Here is a 19,367-nt window from a genome sequence, read left to right as displayed (position 1 = left end):
ACATTTTTGTCAGGGAAAATTATTAGGTACTCTCGGAGTATAGTGACATGATGTTTCATTTTTTTTACATTTATGATGAACGCTATCATAAATTTAATTTGCAAAATTTATCATGAATGTGAAAGAATGGAGCATCATGTAACTATATTTTGGAAGTATCTAATAATTACTCATCCATCACTAATCAATATTAGACTCCATCAAACTTCAATATACATGCATCCTTGTATGCGATTCATGACGCGACACAAGTCATGATGTATTGATGTGAGTTGCCCACCAAGTAATAAGATAAAAAGAGCATTAACTGAGTGTAATTTTTTTCCCCACCCATGACCATAATAGAAAACAAATTACTATTCAGATTTAGATTGGCAAATTCTATATGTCAAAACTAGTGTTAATGAGGTTTGTTATCAATCTATTTAAGTTACGTAAAATTTTATGTAAAAAACTACTTATTGAAGTTTAACAAACGATGCTATGAGAGAACTCAATTCACCTAATCCTAGGTGTACAAAACACAGCCATCCTAAAGTCAATTTTCACACCCAATATGTTTACTTTATAACTTGGCTTTGGGGTCATGAAACCCTAAAAGATTAGACGGCTGATTGGGTCACGATTCTCAATCAATCGACTTAAGCAATATATGCGTTGAGATAATATATGTTGAGCTCTCAAATGATCGACTATGTGTTGAGAATCCCAGTCCAATTCTTCTTGAGTAGTTATGGGCACAAGTCTTGGACATCAACTAGACACCAAAACACTTACATGACACATGTTTTGTCCTAAGACTATGGACTAAACAAAAATTTAAACTAAGTTCCAATAAACCAATGGTAAAAATACATTTGCTTTGAAGATCAAATAAAACAAAATTAAAATAAATTTTTCTTCTTAGCCGTACTCATTGCTTCATTGGCACTTAAAAAACATTGTCATCTTATACAATTCATACAAGCAAAGAAGCAAAATTCGATGATGGATTGTGACATAAACATCTTAATATGAAAGTGAACAAAGACATGGATTTAATGCTCAATTACACGCTTAGCACCTTCCAAAGTATTCTTCAATAGCATTGCAACAGTCATTGGACCCACACCACCTGGAACAGGAGTTATCCATCCGGCTACCTTACATGCTTCCTGGAAATCAACATCTCCAACTAGCCTATAGCCTGACTTCTTACTTGGGTCATCGATTGCATTTGTGCCAACATCAATAACTGCAGCACCTGGTTTGATCCAACTGCCTTTGACCTGAAAATTAAGTAAATAAATTCATAAATAAATAAAATCAAAGAACATCTACCACCAGGTTTGATTAAACAATCAGTCAGAGTCTATACAAGGAACTGCTACAAATCAAAAACTGTGTTCCACAGGCAAATTGATTTAAGCCATTATGATGTATTCATATGGCATCTTTGTTAATTCTTTAAGATATAGATGAGACAAAGCCATAGTGTTACAACTAATGTACAAAGCAATGTCCCCACAAGAGGGTTGGGGGTCTTTTTTGGGGGGGGGGGGGGTGTTTGGAAAAATTGTATCTAGTGCATAAAGCTTCCACTTTTGCAGGGCTTGGGAGAGCAGAGAGGTGATTGGTAGTCTTAACTCCATTTTTTCTTGAAGAGGCTGATTCTACAAGAAGGATTTGTAATTTATAGTTTCATTTTTCTAAAAGCTGGTCCTGATTTATTCATTTTGACAATCTCTTATCCATACAACCTCCAGTTCAAATTCTCTTCATGTTTCTTTAAAATAGTAGGTTAAATGATGGTTAGAGTACATGAATAAGCTTAAATTTGGAAAATTGGATAGTCAATTTTATGATATTGATCTCATTTCAAAGGAAGCCAGAAAAGAGTCATATATGACGCAAGCAAATAAATGGGATGAATTTATTATATACCAAGAAAAACAGATCTATAAACTTTCTCTAGTTACCATCATTGCCTTCCCTGCTGCTGCAATAATGATGTCTGCTTCACGAATTATTCTTTCAGGATCTTGAGAATGTGAATGGACTATGGTAACTGTAGCATCTGCTTTCAGAAGCAGCAGTGAAACTGGCAGTCCAACAATGTTACTTCGACCCACCACGACTACCTTTTTCCCCTTTATAGTTATACCACTTCGTGACAGAAGTTCAAGACACCCCTGCATAAAAATTAAAGCCAATACTTACTACACTGAGGATTTTCTCAATTAATATTCATATGAATAATTCCTGAAAAACAATAGTTGCTTATTTCATGGAAGATAGTGAAAAAAGTTAAGTTTGAAATATACATATGTATTATTTTCAAGATTCAGTACATTGCCTTGGGGGTGCAAGGATGGAACAAGGGTTCTCTGCCTTTCATTCCAAGCTTGCCAATGTTTAGTGGATGAAAGCCATCTACATCCTTCTCAATGCTGATTTCAGTCAGAACTGTCTCTTCATTTATATGCTTCGGCAATGGAAGTTGAACCAATATGCCTGTCAATGTAACAACCCAGGGTTCTAGGATAAACATGCAGATTTAACAAATCAAGAGGCACACATACGTAATATTCAATCAGTAATTGGTTTTATAGTTGTTTGGTTGAAACACCTATTGCAGTCTTGGGTTGTAGGAAACTAAGAACTCACCAACTAATAACTTAAAACTCAATCATTTTTAGTATAATTCAATTCCTTATTGAACACATAGATAAATTTCATTTTTACAATATTTTTAGTTTCAAATACAGAAACTTATTTTTATGATTTACTGCAAATTTTTTTTTTTTTGGAAGCAATTAAAAAAAAAAAAAAAAAAACCTATGGCAGAGAAGATCACATGGGTTTTCTCTCCTTGGTTTGTGTGTTAGTATGTTATCATCACAAAAGGTGTCCAAATAAAAAATAAAAAAAATAAAAAAAAATTCAGCCAAATACAATAGACTCTAATTCAACGATTCATAATTTTAACTTGAACAAAACAAATCATAAATCAATGAAACTATTTCATAAAGCACAACATCAGCATACATCAAATCATGTATATATACATTAAAAAACTGACCAACCATGTACATCAGGATTTGCATTTAACTCATGAACCTTAGCGACCAAATCAGCTTCAGAAACTTGCTCTGGAAGGTCTATGTCAAATGACTTAATCCCCACTTCAGCACATGCCTTTCTCTTCATACTCACATAGCTTTGAGAATCCTTCCTGTTGCCCACGATCACTACAGCCAGCCCCGGGACCTAACCGGTTCAAGTAAGAAGGGCACAAAAATCCCAGTTTACAATTTCTCGTTAAACACTACACCACAATAACAGAACCTCATCCTAGTACAACATTAAGGAGTATCTAACAAACCATAGAACTGGGCCAACAATTAATAGGACAAAAGGTTTAATCTTTTTTTTTTTGGGTCAAATTTTGTAAAATAAAAAATATAACTCAGTTCTTAATTTGTCATCTTTGTTTCCAACTACACATATTTCCATAAGCAGATTAACATGCAAATTAAAGCTAGTTTAAGATAGGTTTAGAACCAGATTGAATTGGTTCCTCAAACACCCTCAACTCTCTCAATACATGATTTATAAAAGAAATGCCAATCTGGGTTTTGCAAATCAGAACCTTTAGGACCTGTTTGCTTGTCCCACGAATCCAACTAGCCCCCACTAGGAAATAAGGCATTTCACACATCCTAATTTGATAACAAAAATGAGAAATTTCATAGCCGAGTTGAACACATATATATGAACTGGAATATTGGATATGGGTTTGTACTTTGTATTCAAAATTAGATACATACCTTGCCGTGTTTGTTTGAGAGATAGTGGACTTCAGAGGCGATTTCATTGCGGACGGTTTGAGCGATGGCTTTGCCGTCGATAATATTGGCCTTGTGATCCGACATCTTTGTCCAACTGATTAGATAGCTTGGACTTTAAATTGGAGTTGGGAACTCAGCCACCAACTCAGCTTTCTTGTGCCAAATTTTCTCACGAACCAAACAGAGGCTTTAGTCAACAAATTCTGTTCACCATTAAAGAAAAGTACTTGCACTTAAAGCAAAACAGAGTGATAAGCTATCTTGCTTTTCAAACCCATAAATTAAAAAAAAAAAAAATAATAAAAAAGAGCTTTAAAAAAATTGTTGAAAATTAAATTTGAAGTCAGAGAGAGAGAGAGAGGCTCACGAAGACGCAGAAGCCGCGAAAGACTGAAGAGAAAAGAGAGGGGAGAAATATATATATATATATAATTGTTTAAAACATATTTAGTAAATTAATTGTAAGGACTCAATTCGTGACAGCCCAAAACAGTATTGGGTTTACGCGTTGAGGCAAACAATATAATTTGTAGAGTGTGGGTTTGAAAGGTTAGGCCTTGGTCACCAGACGGTGGTTAGTCGTGGTGTTCATACAGAATTAAACCATGTTCGCTCGAGAAGTCTTTCTTCTCGATACGGTCTGGGAGGCTCTGATTCTTCGCCTTTTTTCCCAGTCGTTTGTTTGGATTGCTTACTTTTCCTTTTATATTAGCCTGTATCCCTTATCCAAAGTTCACGTGTGGGTTCGACTTTCTAGGACTGATACTTGTCCCATCAACCCATACTCAGAGTGGTTGGGGGTGGTTGTAAAAGCTGAAGAGTATGGTCCTGCAAGATGAAGAGTACTTAATTGCAGTATTGACAGCCTTTTACTTAGGCCGCTTCTACACTGTGCTTGCCTTTTCTTTTAGGAGTGCTATGGGATGCCGAGGACAAAATCGTCCTCGGCTACATCCATAGGCCATTTGGACTTTCATTGTACGTCCTCGACAATGCCTCTCCTCGGCTCGGGTCTTGAGCCTTAATATAAAATGAGCCGGGGTCATAAATTCTCTGATCCCACAATAGTCTCTCAAAATCCTGTTGTCCGATCTCTTGGTCGGAAAGGAGGGTTTTGGTGATGCTAAGCCTTTATCACAGTTTGCTTAGTTTTGCCCTTCATTAATGTCAGTGTCTCTTCACCTGCCTAGGGAATGCGCCGGGTTACGAGACATTCTTTTAGATTTACTCACGATGCGCTCCTGCCGTTTCTGTGTACGAGGTGCATTTTTAATAATTTCCCTTTACGAGGCCAATCAAATCTGACGGTTATAGATGGCGTTGGGGAGTTGAATGGACACTATCTCGTTTGTAGCTCTTCTTGGGAATTTGAACGGATTAAATGCCACTAAACTTGCCTTCCATATAAGAAGTAAGGCAAGATGTTATTTCCTTTAAATAGAGACCCTTTAGTTTTTCTAAAGTCTTAAACCTCCAGCTGCGCTCAAAGTTTTCCTTATCAGCGCAATCAAACCCTAGAGTGTGATATGTCTGAGGCAAAAGCGGGGATGAAGGAACCAGACCCTCTCCAGAAGCACTTGTCCCTCTGAAGCTTAAGATGGCTTGGTTAGGACAGGGTTGGCAGAGACTCAAGAAATTTTTCATCTTCCTTCAGCTAAAATTCGAAGCAGGTCTTAATCGCATCAAATTTTTGGTGCAACTAAGCTAGGGTTGCTCATCATCAGTACCATCCGCTCTCTTTCGAGCATAGCTAATATGGTACTAGCGTGTCAGGAGTCAGGGTTGACACAGGGATTAAGTATCTCTGCTTCTTCCTCTCTTCCTTTACTGGTACCTCCTTTTACCTCCCCTTCTTCTTCTTTCCCATCACCGGATCCATCCTGGTGCTTTTACTTCTTCCTCTTCTTCTCCTCATCCATCAAAGGGGGTCACCCTCCCATACACGATCGCTACTAAAGCAGAGTTTAGAAAGACTTGTCGTTTTATTGTATCTGTTTTTTTTTTTACTTTTGTAATTAGCTTCCTGTATAGGCTTGTTTAAGCCCCTTATTGTACGCTGTACTACTTCTTTACATTAATAAAAGTTGACATTATTTTACTCTATGTATTCTTTCTTTTCTGCAATAGTCATGCTGTGAATGGATGTGCTATTATATGATTTTTTTTTTTATTACTCTGAACGATACTTAGGGCCGAAACCCCTGTCAAGAAAAAGATATCTTTATGAGCTTATTGAAACTATTCGGCACGATAATTCCGACCTGAAGAAACAATACTTAGGGCTGAGACCCTTGTTAAGAAAAAGATATCTTTATGAGCTTATTGAAACTATTCGGCACGATAATGCCGACCAGAAAAAGGTTATGTAAGGACTAATCAAGATGACAACTGAAAGCTCGGTACTGTGTATGAGGTAATCATCCGCGGAGGGGTAACCCAAAATGAGCTGCCCATACGGGTCGCCAAGTACTAGAATGCTTTGCCACCTTCTTAATATCCCTCATAGCCTTAACCATTTTTGGCATCTGGTCCGAGGATTGAAGTATGATTGTACTGAACTTAAACGTTTGTTTGCATCAATACCCTTAGAACTTGAGGATCTGAGGACAGGCCGGGATCTTCATTCCGTCTAGGACTCAATTCGACTTTTTGTATATAATCATTCCGTAGGTCTGAGCAATCTAGAATTTTCCTTAAATGGTTGGTTTCTCCATAGGTTTGAGTCCGAGGACCATGCAATGCCTTGGTTCTATCCAAAACTTAGATATTTTCATTAAGTAGTTGGTTTCCCCATAGGCTTGAGTCTGAGGACCATGCAAGGCCTTGGTTCTGTCCAAAACTTAGATATTTTCATTAAGTAGTTGGTTTCCCCATAGGCTTGAGTCCGAGGACCATGCAATGCCTTGATTCTGTCCAAAACTTAGATATTTTCATTAAGTAGTTGGTTTCCCCATAGGCTTGAGTCCGAGGACCATGCAATGCCTTGGTTCTGTCCAAAACTTAGATATTTTCATTAAGTAGTTGGTTTCTCCATAGGCTTGAGTCCGAGGACCATGCAATGCCTTGGTTCTGTCCAAAACTTAGATATTTTCCTTAAGTAGTTGGTTTCCCCATAGGCTTGAGTCCGAGGACCATGCAATGCCTTGATTCTGTCCAAAACTTAGATATTTTCATTAAGTAGTTGGTTTCCCCATAGGCTTGAATCCGAAGACCATGCAATGCCTTGGTTCTGTCCAAAACTTAGATATTTTCATTAAGTAGTTGGTTTCCCCATAGGCTTGAGTCCGAGGACCATGCAATGCCTTGATTCTGTCCAAAACTTAGATTTTAGGTGGGGGGGATTAGCCCCTCGGCCAAGCCCCTAGAACCATCCGCGCTACTGACGCTTCAGAGCGTAGCCCCTAATGGAACTTTGTGTTGAAGCACTACAACGAGTTACTGGAAGTGACGAGGGGACTTCCTTAACCTACCGCCTGTGCCAACACACAAGCCTTTCCCACAGACGGCGCCAATTGTAAAGACTCAATTCGTGACGGCCTCAAAACAGTATTGGGTTCACTCGTTGAGGCAAATAATATAATTTGTAGAGCGTGGGTTTGAAAAACTAGGTCTTGGTCACCAGACGGTGGTTAGTCGTAGTGTTCATACAGAATTAAACCATGTTCGCTCGAGGAATCTTTCTCCTCGATACGGTCTGGGAGGCTCTGGTTCTTCTCCTTTTTTCCCAGCCGTTTGTCTGGATTGCTTACTTTTCCTTTTATATTAGCCTATATCCCTTATCCAACGTCCACGTGTGGGTTCGACTTTCCAGGACTGATACTTGTCCCATCAGCCTATACCTAGAGTGATTGGGGGTGGTTGTAAAAGTTGAAGAGTATGGTCTTGCCAGATGTAATTGCAGTATTGGCAGCCTTTTACTTGGGCCGCTTCTGCACTGTGCTTGCCCTTTCTTTTAGGAGTGCTATGGGATGTCGATGACAAAATCGTCCTCGGCTACATCCATAGGCCATTTGGACTTTCATTGTACGTCCTCGGCAATGCCTCTCCTCGGTTCAGACCTTGGGCCTTAATGTAAAATGGGCCGGGGTCATAAATTCTCTGACCCCACATTAATAAATTTTATAATTAATTCAGACATAAAATTTTTCAATTTTTCTTATAATCAGAATTCACCATTCATCCTTGACACTTCAATTTTTGCAGTAGGGTAAGAGTTATGTACAATACTTAGGTGTTGTTCCTTAGGTTTACCTATTAAGATTCTGTTACATGGATTTTTTTCTCATTGAATGAAAGTTTAATTTTTAATTAATTAGTCATATGACTAAATTTTAAGAAGAAAACCTGATGAACAAGACTTAAAGTACTGTACCTAAATTTTATCATTTATGGTAAATCTCTTGTCAAGTAGTGACTTGGATTTGGTGGGGGTATTGCACTATGCAATTACCACAATGTGAGATGAAAACTTGATTGTATAAACATTTTTTATTATCTTTTTAACTTTTTTATCTCATCAATTATTATATCAAATCTCAAAATTTCTTACTAAGAGTTTTGTGATTCAAATGGTTGGTACCTTTAGATGTTTATAATGAAAACATGTTGGGTTTAAATCTCTCCGGCCTAACTAGGGTTGTCTAAAGACCTGCCCAACTGACCAAACTCAAGCCAACCCACAACTAATCCTATGCCTACAATGGTCGCCAATAGGTATTCCCTTCTAAAACCTAGCAACAACGGGTTGAGTGCTTAGTCTCCCCCTCCAAAATTCGATCCGACCTAAGATTGATTATGTTGCATGAAAGATTAAGTAATTATTCATATTCTCAATTGAAAATGAGATGCTAACAAAACTTGAATACAAAAATTTCATAATGAATTATACATCTCAAAAGTGAAGAAAAATCAAGAGCTTGGTTGATAAAATTTGCGAAATTCTGAGCACTGAGATCCAACTGAGGACTTGGAATTCCACCTGTTGCGCTAAAAATAGCCCAGAAAAGTTATGTTTAGAGAGCATCAATGAGATTAGGCAATATATGGAGCACTTTCTTTACTATTGAACAATTACAACAAGAGGGAGTGAAGAAATTCCAATTATAAACATGAGTGTATTATTATTTTGTTCTTGAATATTTTTTTTTAATAATTATAATCTTAATTTTAGAATTTGGTTCAATAAAAAGCTTCCACTAGCCTTTTTCTCAATTTTGGTTGAAATTGTGAACATGTTATTATTAGGCACATAAATTTTTTTTTTTTTTTTTTGGAGGAGATATTAGGCACATAACATTTTTTTTTTTTTTTTTTTTTTTTTGGAGGAGATATTAGGCACATAACATTTTTTTTTTTTTGAGAAAAAATTAGGCACATAACTTAATTGCATTTTGAGAAGAAAAAGAACCTTTTGTTAGAATTTTTTTTTGGGGACCTTTTCTTATAGGTTTATATGGAAAAGTTACTTAACATTAAAATGAACGCTTTAAGTGTAAAACTATTCTCTCTCTCTCTCTCTCTCTCTCTCTCTCTCTGCAGTAGTAATTATCCTAGTAAGAGCATCTCCAACAGATTAGGAAATTTTTTGTATTATTTGGAGAATGAACAGTGACTTTTACTTTTTAGCTACCCACTTTTTCAAATACACTTTCTAACAGATTCTCTATCCCAATCTCTATCCCATTTAAATATTATTTCTTCATGCATTATTTATTCTTTTTTTAACAACTACACATCTTCCAACATTTTTTTATTCAATACCTGATTATTATAATAGAAAAAAAAACATTTAAAAAATGAATAGTAGCCCATTAGACTTGATGAGTTACTATTCATGAGCCAAAAAAAATTCCGGATATAGAGAGCCCATTGAAAACCTATTTTATAGGTTTACTTTTTACAGTAGAAAGAATTTTGTGTTTAGCTCTTCTCTTTGAGATGCTCTAATATATACAGGTTTTTAGGATCAAAAGGAGCAGGTAGGTAACAAGCAATGAGGCAACTTCGACATGGCATATTGGCACATATTCCCATGTACGTACATGTTTTGACGGTTCATTTATAGGATTTTGACAGAAATTTAATACAGTTGAAATTCAAACACATGTACACCTAATTTTGACATTCATCTTTGAATTATTTTAAAAAACACAATCATTATCCACTCCATAAATAGACGTAATAATTTAACAACTATATTTGACTTCAATGCACCAAAATATAAATATTTCCATGTACGTACATGTTTTGACGGTTCATTTATAGGATTTTGACAGAAATTTAATACAGTTAAAATTCAAACACATGTACACCTAATTTTGACATTCATCTTTGAATTATTTTAAAAAACACAGTCATTATCCACTCCATAAATAGACGTAACAATTTAACAACCATGTTTGACTTTAATGCACCAAAATATAAATATTAGTAATACAAATAACAGTCTCCAAATAATCAAGCTTTCTTGAGAAAGCTCCTTGCAATGTTACCACCTCCACCATGAGGATAAAACCCACCTGGTACGTGTTCATTTCCAGTTCCATACACTATCCTTAAGATCTCAGGTGGTGTCCTAGCATATGAAACAGAATCTGTATTAGCTGAGAGTATGTTGCTGTCCATAAGATTCTCTGCACCAAGGTATAGAGGTACTATAATGCCTTCATCTTTGATACCACACATAGCCAAATTGTTCCTAAGACGAGAGATATAGCCTGTGAACTGTGCCACAGTTATGTCATATGGCAACACCTTTTCTTCGGCTCTCTCATAGAGTAATGTTCGTATCACTGCATCTTGTCCAGCTTCCACGCCCAAAAGCGATGCAACCAACTAAAAATAATAATATAGAAGAAAATAAAATACATAATTAAAGACAGAAAGTGTGGAATCAATAAATTAAACTAAAATTAATATGATTCAGTTTGACAACCTAGATCCATGATGGAAAATCCCAAATAGCTACATATTTATTGTTATGAATTGTGTATTATGAAAAATTCAATACATGCCCAAGTTTAGCACCACAATAATCCATGAAAAATATAAAACTACAGTAGTTCATAGTATTCTACTTAGTGCCAGTTTTAGGGCTACACCTAAGGCTCACTATACCTCAAAAAATTATAAAAGGTTCCGATGGTCTGATATTGGAAAAAGAAGGTTTCACAATTGTACAAAAAGTAAGTTGTAGGATGATAATTAAATTAAAAAAAAAATGTGGGTTTTGCATTCTTTTTCTTACCTCTAAAAAGGCCCTCAAAATATTGGGTAAATAGAAATCCTACTTAACTGTAACTTCTAATTTATTTCACCAAAAGAAAATTGATACGAGTGTATTGATTAAGTGAATTAACTATTATGAATTGTAAAAAGGATGCTAATAAAACTTGAATATAAAAACTTAATTAATAATTTTACATCTCAAAAAGTAAGAAGATTTAAAAGAAAAAATAAATTAAAACATAGAAAGTTAAATAAATATTATTAATTGATATTTAATTATTGAAAAAAAATTCAATTTAAAATTATCGCATTATGAATCAAATTGTATTAAGTCGACCTTGATTCTACTAATCATGATCTACTTATTTATGAGAATATCCTAATAATGTAAATATTCTAACAATATTTAAGTACCTACAGTATATATATATATATATATATTTTTTTTTTTTTGAAGAAAATGGATCCATGGAGGGAGTGATGAGATTCTTACACTTAGAGAACTTTTTTTGGAAAGGTTTGGAATGGTGCCAACATAACCCACTAGTCCTACATAAGGGATAACATAGGTTGCTAAGAGATAGTTCAGTGTGTTCAAGTAAGGGTCAAATGGAGGGCTCAATTTGAAACCAGCTGCTTCATCAAATATTTTAGCAAAATTCTGAGGGCTGAGATCCAACAGCGGCCTGGGAATTCCACCTACTCTTGTAATAATAGCCCTGAAAAATCATTGTTAAAGACTATTTATTAAACATTAATAATCTTCTGTGCATATACACTCTACTAATAATAGTCACCAAATCAAATAACAACAAGAATTAATGACAATCATATTAGTGAACAAAAATACTCCATAATTACAGGTGGGGATAGCCTTTTATTGTAGGAAAATTTTTGTTTTACAGAAAATTAAGTTGGACTAAAGCAATGAACTAAAAAAATGCAATGCTTATACATAGCATAATATACACATGCAAAACATAATAATTGAAAACTTGGAAGTATAAGTGTAATTGAATAATAATATTTCTTTTAGGACCTGAGATGACCAACTTCTTGATAACCAAATTCCTCAAAGATCTGACGAACTAGAGGGTCAAGATTGGCCTTGGTAGCACCAATTGGTGGTGGACCGCCCTGAGCATAAGATGGCTCTATGCTGTCAAGTCCATGACCAAGTGCACCATTTAAGAAAAACTCTGCTTCAAGGAATTCAAGGTTAAGAGCAAACTGAATCCGATCAGTATCATCGGCTACAATTGGTCCACAATTGGGAGCACCATTGACAGGGCTGAGTTTCAATGTAATAAGAAAGACAAAGGCAATGAAAAAGAAATAAATATTACGACCAGCTGCTTATATAGACAGATGCTGGGTCATGTAAAGAGATCTGATGAGTGTATAATATTTCGCCAACGTCATTGCTAAATATGTAGAAGTTACTATACGTGTCTATGAAATGTACTTCACGATAAGGCTCAGCCTTCTCAATCAATATTAATTGGCCCATATCCTTCCTGGTGATTTGATTTTAGAAGCAATTGTCTTTTTAAAAGCATATAATGCATACAAGCAAAAGCAAATACAATGAATGATTGTAGCAGGAACGAAAAATATTCATTGAATAAAATGCATTTCAAAACGGCACGCATCTTATTATACAAGTGAATAAAGACACGGATTTAATGCCCAATTTGCACCATCCAAAGTATTCCTTTCCTCAGTAGCATATATAGCAACAGTCATTGAGTCCACACCACCCACAACAGGAGCTATATATCCATCCAGCTACTTGGCTCATTGATACCATTTGTGCCAACATCAATCATCAATAATTGCACCACTAGGTTTTGATAATTTGATCCAACTGCCTTTGACCTAAAAATTAGTTGAATAATTTTATAACTAAAATTAAAACATTTCTCGCAGGAGGGCCAACAAGCAAGCAGAATCTATACAAGGAACTGTTACAAATCAAAAACTTTGTTTTATCCACAGGCAAATGATTTGAGCCATTATGATGAATTTTTTGTCTACATACTTAGCCAATGATGTAATTCTATCTTTAGTTCTTGACTTTAAGCTTTGGAGCCAGCCCCGCAGAAGTTTTGGTTTGGGCTACTTGGTGTATTTAAAATTCTAATTTTTTTAGTTAATTCTGGGACTATCTCTTTCTATCTCTTTTGTATCTAACTTCCTACGTATTATTTCATTATTTTGTCTTTCTTTTGAGCTATCATCATTATTTCTAAGACTATTATTTGTCTTTTCTAGTCTATCATTTTTTTTCTCTTTCTTTGTCATGTTTCTTTGTTTTACTATGTCATTTCCTATATCTAATCATTTACGTAGAGTTCCATCTTTTGAATTGGTTTGTTGATTTTCTATTCTTTCTAACATATATTTAACTCTAGCTTTCCTTATTATTTCTTTTTCTTTATCTTTATAAGTTATAGTTATGGCTCTGTTAGTTACTTTTGAACTTGTTAAACTATTATTATCTATTAACTTCCCATGTAGAGATTCTTTCTTACTTGTCTCTATTAGGCTCTTTTGTTTTTCTGTGTCTAGCTTTTTACATATAATTTGTACTGAACTAGAAACTTCTTTATTATTTTGCTTTTCCACCATTTCTTTTAGTCTGTCATTTTCTATAGTACTTCTTTCTTTTATGAGATCTTTTATTTTATCTTTTATACGTGTTACTCTTTCTTTAATTGGGTCAGTTTTTTCGTCAACTCTTTTGTCAGTTGCTTTTAACTTCTGTAAATTCTTATCTACAACGTCTTTTGAATTATTATTTATATACCAATTATCTGTCATAGTTTTTGTAAAAGACGATTTAAGATGGGGTTCAAATTCTATTTCTTTTTTCAACTCTAGTATCTTTTTTAGGACCTGATATTATCGACTACTTGGAAATTGAATTCCTTAATTATATGATCAACAACAGGGTCAAGATTGGCCTTCTTAGTGCCAATGCGAGGTGGACCACGTTGGGCTAAAGATGGATCAATGGTGTTGAGCCCTTGACCAACTGCACCATTCAAGAAAAACTCAGCTTTCAACAGTTCTAGGTTTAGTGAAAATTGAATCCGATCAGCCTCATTAGCTTGAATTGATTCACAGTCAGGCTCACCCATGAGTAGTCTGAGTTCAAAACTAAGAAAAAGGAGAAAGACATAGAAGAAAGATGGATAAGTCATGCATTTGCACTTTAGCAAAATAACTGATTTTGAGTACATGCATTAGCAATTGCCACCAGCTTTTATATATGCATAAAGTTGGGAGAGAGAGAGAGCCTACATAGGTGTAGCATGAAATTAATAGAACAAATTGTTAAGTTCACTTCATGGTCGATGGAAGTTCACATCAAGGTTGTTGGATATTAATAGAAGTTATAAATTTCTCAAACCCAAAAGACCAACTTAATGGGAAAAATGTGTTTAGGAGTGATAGATTTGCAACATTTTTGTCAAGGAAAATTATTAGGTACTCTCGGAGTATAGTGACATGGTGTTTCATTTTTTTACATTTATGGTGAACGCTACCATAAATTTAATTAGCAGAATTTATCATGAATGTGAGAGAATGGAGCATCATGTAACTATATTTCGGAAGTATCTAATAATTACTCATTCATCACTAATCAATATTAGACTCCATCAAACTTCCATGCATATACTTGCATCCTTGTATGCGATTCATGATGTGACACAAGTCATGATGTATTGATGTGAATTGCCCACCAATAAGTAATAAGATAAAAAGAGCATTAACTGAGTGTAATTTTTCCCCCTCCCATGAGCATAATAGAAAACAAATTACTATTCAGATGTAGATTGGCAAATTCTATGTCAAAAGTAGTGTTAATGATGGTTGTTATCAATCTATTTAAGTTACGTAAAATTTTATGTAAAAAACTACTTATTGAAGTTTAAATAATGATGCTATGAAAGAACTCAATTATCCTAATCCTAGGTGTACAAAACACAGCCATCCTAAAGTCAATTTTCACACCCAAAATGTTTACTTTATACCTTGGCTTTGGGGTCATGAAACCCTAGAATTGGGTCACGATAATCAATCGACTTAAGCAATATATGTGTTGAGATAATATGTGTTGAGCTCTCGAATGATCGACTATGTGTTGAGAATCCCAGTCCAATTCTTCTTGAGTAGTTATGGGCACAAGTCTTGGACATCAACTAGACACCAAAACATTTACATGACACATGTTTTGTCCTAAAGACTATGGACTCAACAAAAAATTAAACTAAATTCCAATAAACCAATAGTAAAAATACATTTGCTTTGAAGATCAAATAAAACAAAATTAAAATAAATTTGTCTTCTTAGCCGTACTCATTGCTTCATTGGCACTTACAAAACATTGTCATCATATACAATTCATACAAGCAAAGAAGCAACATTCGATGATGGATTGTGACATAAACATCTTATTACGAAAGTGAACAAAGACATGAATTTAATGCTCAATTACACGCTTAGCACCTTCCAAAGTATTCTTCAATAGCATTGCAACAGTCATTGGACCCACACCACCTGGAACAGGAGTTATCCATTCGGCTACCTTACATGCTTCCTGGAAATCAACATCTCCAACTAGCCTATAGCCTGACTTCTTACTTGGGTCATCGATTGCATTTGTGCCAACATCAATAACTGCAGCACCTGGTTTGATCCAACTGCCTTTGACCTGAAAATTAAGTAAATAAATAAAATAAAAGAACATCTCCCACCAGGTTTGATTAAACAATCAGTCAGAGTCTATACAAGGAACTGCTACAAATCAAAAACTGTGTTCCACAGGCAAATTGATTTAAGCCATTATGATGTACTCATATGGCATCTTTGTTAATTCTTTAAGATATAGATGAGACAAAGCCATAGTGTTACAACTAATGTACAAAGCAATGTCCCCACAAGAGGGTTGGGGGTCTTTTTTTGGGGGGGGGGGGGGTGTTTGGAAAAATTGTATCTAGTGCATAAAGCTTCCACTTTTGCAGGGCTTGGGAGAGCAAAGAGGTGATTGGTAGAGTCTTAACTCCATTTTTCTCGAAGAGGCTGATTCTACAAAAAGGATTTGTAATTTATATTTTCATTTTTCTAAAAGCTGATCCTGATTTATTCATTTTGACAATCTCTTATCCATAGAACCTCCAGTTCAAATTCTCTTGATGTTTCTATAAAATAGTAGACTAAATGATGGTTAGAGTAGATGAACAAGCTTAAATTTGGAAAATTGGATATTCAATTTTATGATATTGATCTCATTTCAAAGGAAGCCAGAAAAGAGTCATATATGATGCAAGCACATAAATGGGATGAATTTATTATATATCAAGAAAAACAGATCTATAAACTTTCTCTAGTTACCATCATTGCCTGCCCTGCCGCTGCAATAATGATGTCTGCATCATGAATTATTCTTTTGGGATCTTGAGAATGTGAATGGACTATGGTAACTGTAGCATCTGCTTTCAGAAGCAGTAGTGAAACTGGCAATCCAACAATGTTACTTCAACCCACCACGACTACCTTTTTCCCCTTTATAGTTATACCACTTCGTGACAGAAGTTCAAGACACCCCTGCATAAAAATTAAAGCCAAACTTACTACATTGAGGATTTTCCCAGTTAATATTCATATGAATAATTCCTGAAAAACAAGAGTTGCTTATTTCATCGAAGATAGTGAAAAAAGTTAAGTTTGAAATATACATATGTATTATTTTCAAGATTCAGTACATTGCCTTGGGGGTGCAAGGATGGAACAAGGGTTCTCTGCCTTTCATTGCAAGCTTGCCAATGTTTAGTGGATGAAAGCCATCCACATCCTTCTCAATGCTGATTTCAGTCAGAACTGTCTCTTCATTTATATGCTTCGGCAATGGAAGTTGAACCAATATGCCTGTCAATGTAACAAACCAGGGTTCTAGGATAAACATGCAGATTTAACAAATCAAGAGGCACACATACATAATATTCAATCCATAATTGGTTTTATAGTTGTTTGGTTGAAACACCTATTGCAGTCTTGGGTTGTAGGAAACTAAGAACTAACCAACTAATAACTTAAAACTCAATCATTTTTAGTATACTTCAATACCATATTGAAACACACAGATAAATTTCATTTTTACAATATTTTTAGTTTCAAATACAGAAACTTATTTTTATGATTTACTGCAATTTTTTTTTGGAAGCAATTTTAAAAAAAAAAAAAAAAAAAATCTATGGCAGAGAAGATCACATGGGTTTTCTCTGCTTGGTTTGTGTATTAATATGTTATCATCACAAAGGGTGTCCAAGTAAATAAAAATTCAGTCAAATACAATAGACTCTAATTCAATGATTCATAATTTTAACTTGAACAAAACAAATCATAAATCAATGAAACTATTTCATAAAGCACAACATCAGCATACATCAAATCATGTATATATACATTAAAAAACTGACCAACCATGTACATCAGGATTTGCATTTAACTCATGAACCTTAGCGACCAAATCAGCTTCAGAAACTTGCTCTGGAAGGTCTATGTCAAATGACTTAATCCCCACTTCGGCACATGCCTTTCTCTTCATACTCACATAGCTTTGAGAATCCTTCCTGTTGCCCACGATCACTACAGCCAGCCCCGGGACCTAACCGGTTCAAGTAAGAAGGGCACAAAAATCCCAGTTTACAATTTCTCGTTAAACACTACACCACAACAACAGAACCTCATCCTAGTACAACATTAAGGAGTATCTAACAAACCATAGAACTGGGGCAACAATTAATAGTACAAAAGGTTTAATCTCTTTTTTTGGGTCAAATTTTGTAAAATAAAAAATATAACTCAGTTCTTAATTTGTCATCTTTGTTTCCAACTACACATATTTCCATAAGCAGATTAACATGCAAATTAAAGCTAGTTTAAGATAGGTTTAGAACCAGATTGAACTGGTTCCTCAATCACCCTCAACTCTCTCAATACATGATTTATAAAAGAAATGCCAATCTGGGTTTTGCAAATCAGAACCTTTAGGACCTGCTTGCTTGTCCCACGAATCCAACTAGCCCCCACTACGAAATAAGGCATTTCACACATCCTAATTTGATAACAAAAATGAGAAATTTCATAGCCGAGTTGAACACATATATATGAATTGGAATATTGGATATGGGTTTGTATTCAAAATTAGATACATACCTTACCGTGTTTGTTTGAGAGATAGTGGACTTCAGAGGCGATTTCATTGCGGATGGTTTGAGCGATGGCTTTGCCGTCTATAATATTGGCCTTGTGATCCGACATCTTTGTCCAACTGATTAGATAGCTTGGACTTTAAATTGGAGTTGGGAACTCAGCCACCAACTCAGCTTTCTTGTGCTAAATTTTCTCACGAACCAAACAGAGGCTTTAGTCAACAAATTCTGTTCACCATTAAGGAAAACAACTTGCACTTAAAGCCAAACAGAGTGATGAGCTATCTTGCTTTTCAAACCCATAAAAAAAAATTGTTGAAAAATAAATTTAAGTCAGAGAGAGAGAGAGAGCTCACGAAGACGCAGAAGCCGCGAAAGACTGAAGAGAAAAGAAAGAGGAGAAAGTGAAGAGAAAGGGCAACAGGGACAATATTTTGTGCCTCTAATTTCTTATTTATGGGGGACTTTTGAGTTTTAATAAATAATATAATTGTTTGGTTATCAAAAAAAAAAAAAAATTGTTAAAAAAATATTTAGTAAATTAATAAATTTTATAATTGATTTATAAAATAAAATATTCAATTTTTCATATAATTGGAGTTCACCATTCATCCTTGACACTTCAATTTTTGCAGAAAGTTTCTTGCCAAGTGACTTGGATTTGGTGGGGGTATTACACTATGCAATTACCACCATGTGAGATGAAAACTTGACTGTATAAATATTTTTTTATTATCTTTTTAACTTTTTTATCTCATCAATTATCATACCAAATCCCAAAAACTCTTATTAAAAGTTTTGCAGTTCAAATGGTTGAAACTTCTAAATATTTCTAAAGAAAACATGTTGGGTTTAAATCTTTTAAGGATAGGTTCCTCTCCCGTTTGTTATTCTCCAGTTCTCTCCCATTTGTTATTCTCCAATTCTCTCCCGTTTTAATATAGATGAATGCCACATGGAAACAAAACAATCCAAAGGCCAAAAACCAAGCTAGTATAAAATTCTATCTTCTTTCTCCACTCTTTTAATATAGATGAATGCCACATGGAAACAAAACAATCCAAAGGCCAAAAACCAAGCTAGTATAAAA

The 19,367-nt window shown here is 34.8% G+C and overlaps 2 protein-coding genes and 1 pseudogene across 4 annotated transcripts; all 3 read right to left on the bottom strand.

The window, feature by feature from the left end:
- Window positions 1-884: 884 nt before the first annotated feature.
- LOC115969936 (bifunctional protein FolD 2-like) lies at window positions 885-4,245 on the bottom strand. Of its 2 annotated transcripts, XM_031089577.1 has the most exons (6): window positions 4,198-4,245; window positions 3,810-4,033; window positions 3,066-3,249; window positions 2,336-2,493; window positions 1,959-2,171; window positions 885-1,268 (listed from the first exon to the last, which is right to left on the bottom strand). In XM_031089577.1, exons 2-6 carry the CDS (start codon window positions 3,912-3,914, stop codon window positions 1,038-1,040), a joined length of 891 nt encoding a protein of 296 aa, XP_030945437.1. In that variant the 5' UTR covers window positions 3,915-4,033; window positions 4,198-4,245; the 3' UTR covers window positions 885-1,037. The 2 variants fall into 2 exon arrangements, with proteins under 2 accessions (XP_030945437.1, XP_030945438.1); XM_031089578.1 differs by lacking the exon at window positions 4,198-4,245 and having other exon boundaries at window positions 3,810-4,097.
- Window positions 4,246-10,002: 5,757 nt separating this feature from the next.
- LOC115970464 (desiccation-related protein PCC13-62-like) lies at window positions 10,003-14,200 on the bottom strand. The gene is made up of 5 exons (XM_031090096.1): window positions 13,956-14,200; window positions 12,850-12,935; window positions 12,097-12,409; window positions 11,551-11,776; window positions 10,003-10,664 (listed from the first exon to the last, which is right to left on the bottom strand). The coding sequence occupies exons 1-5, from the start codon at window positions 14,198-14,200 to the stop codon at window positions 10,287-10,289; spliced, it is 1,248 nt and encodes a 415-aa protein (XP_030945956.1). The 3' UTR covers window positions 10,003-10,286.
- Window positions 14,201-15,393: 1,193 nt separating this feature from the next.
- Window positions 15,394-18,714, bottom strand: LOC115972577 (annotated as a pseudogene). The gene is made up of 6 exons (XR_004087497.1): window positions 18,634-18,714; window positions 18,282-18,505; window positions 17,547-17,730; window positions 16,834-16,991; window positions 16,458-16,670; window positions 15,394-15,777 (listed from the first exon to the last, which is right to left on the bottom strand). The product of XR_004087497.1 is annotated as a bifunctional protein FolD 2-like (transcript).
- Window positions 18,715-19,367: the final 653 nt, after the last annotated feature.

This window comes from Quercus lobata, chromosome 12 (genome assembly GCF_001633185.2).
Source record: "Quercus lobata isolate SW786 chromosome 12, ValleyOak3.0 Primary Assembly, whole genome shotgun sequence".
Taxonomy (NCBI): domain Eukaryota; kingdom Viridiplantae; phylum Streptophyta; class Magnoliopsida; order Fagales; family Fagaceae; genus Quercus; species Quercus lobata.
The sequence above is the reverse complement of the archived record's forward strand: the minus strand, read 5'-3'. Positions and strand labels throughout refer to the sequence as shown.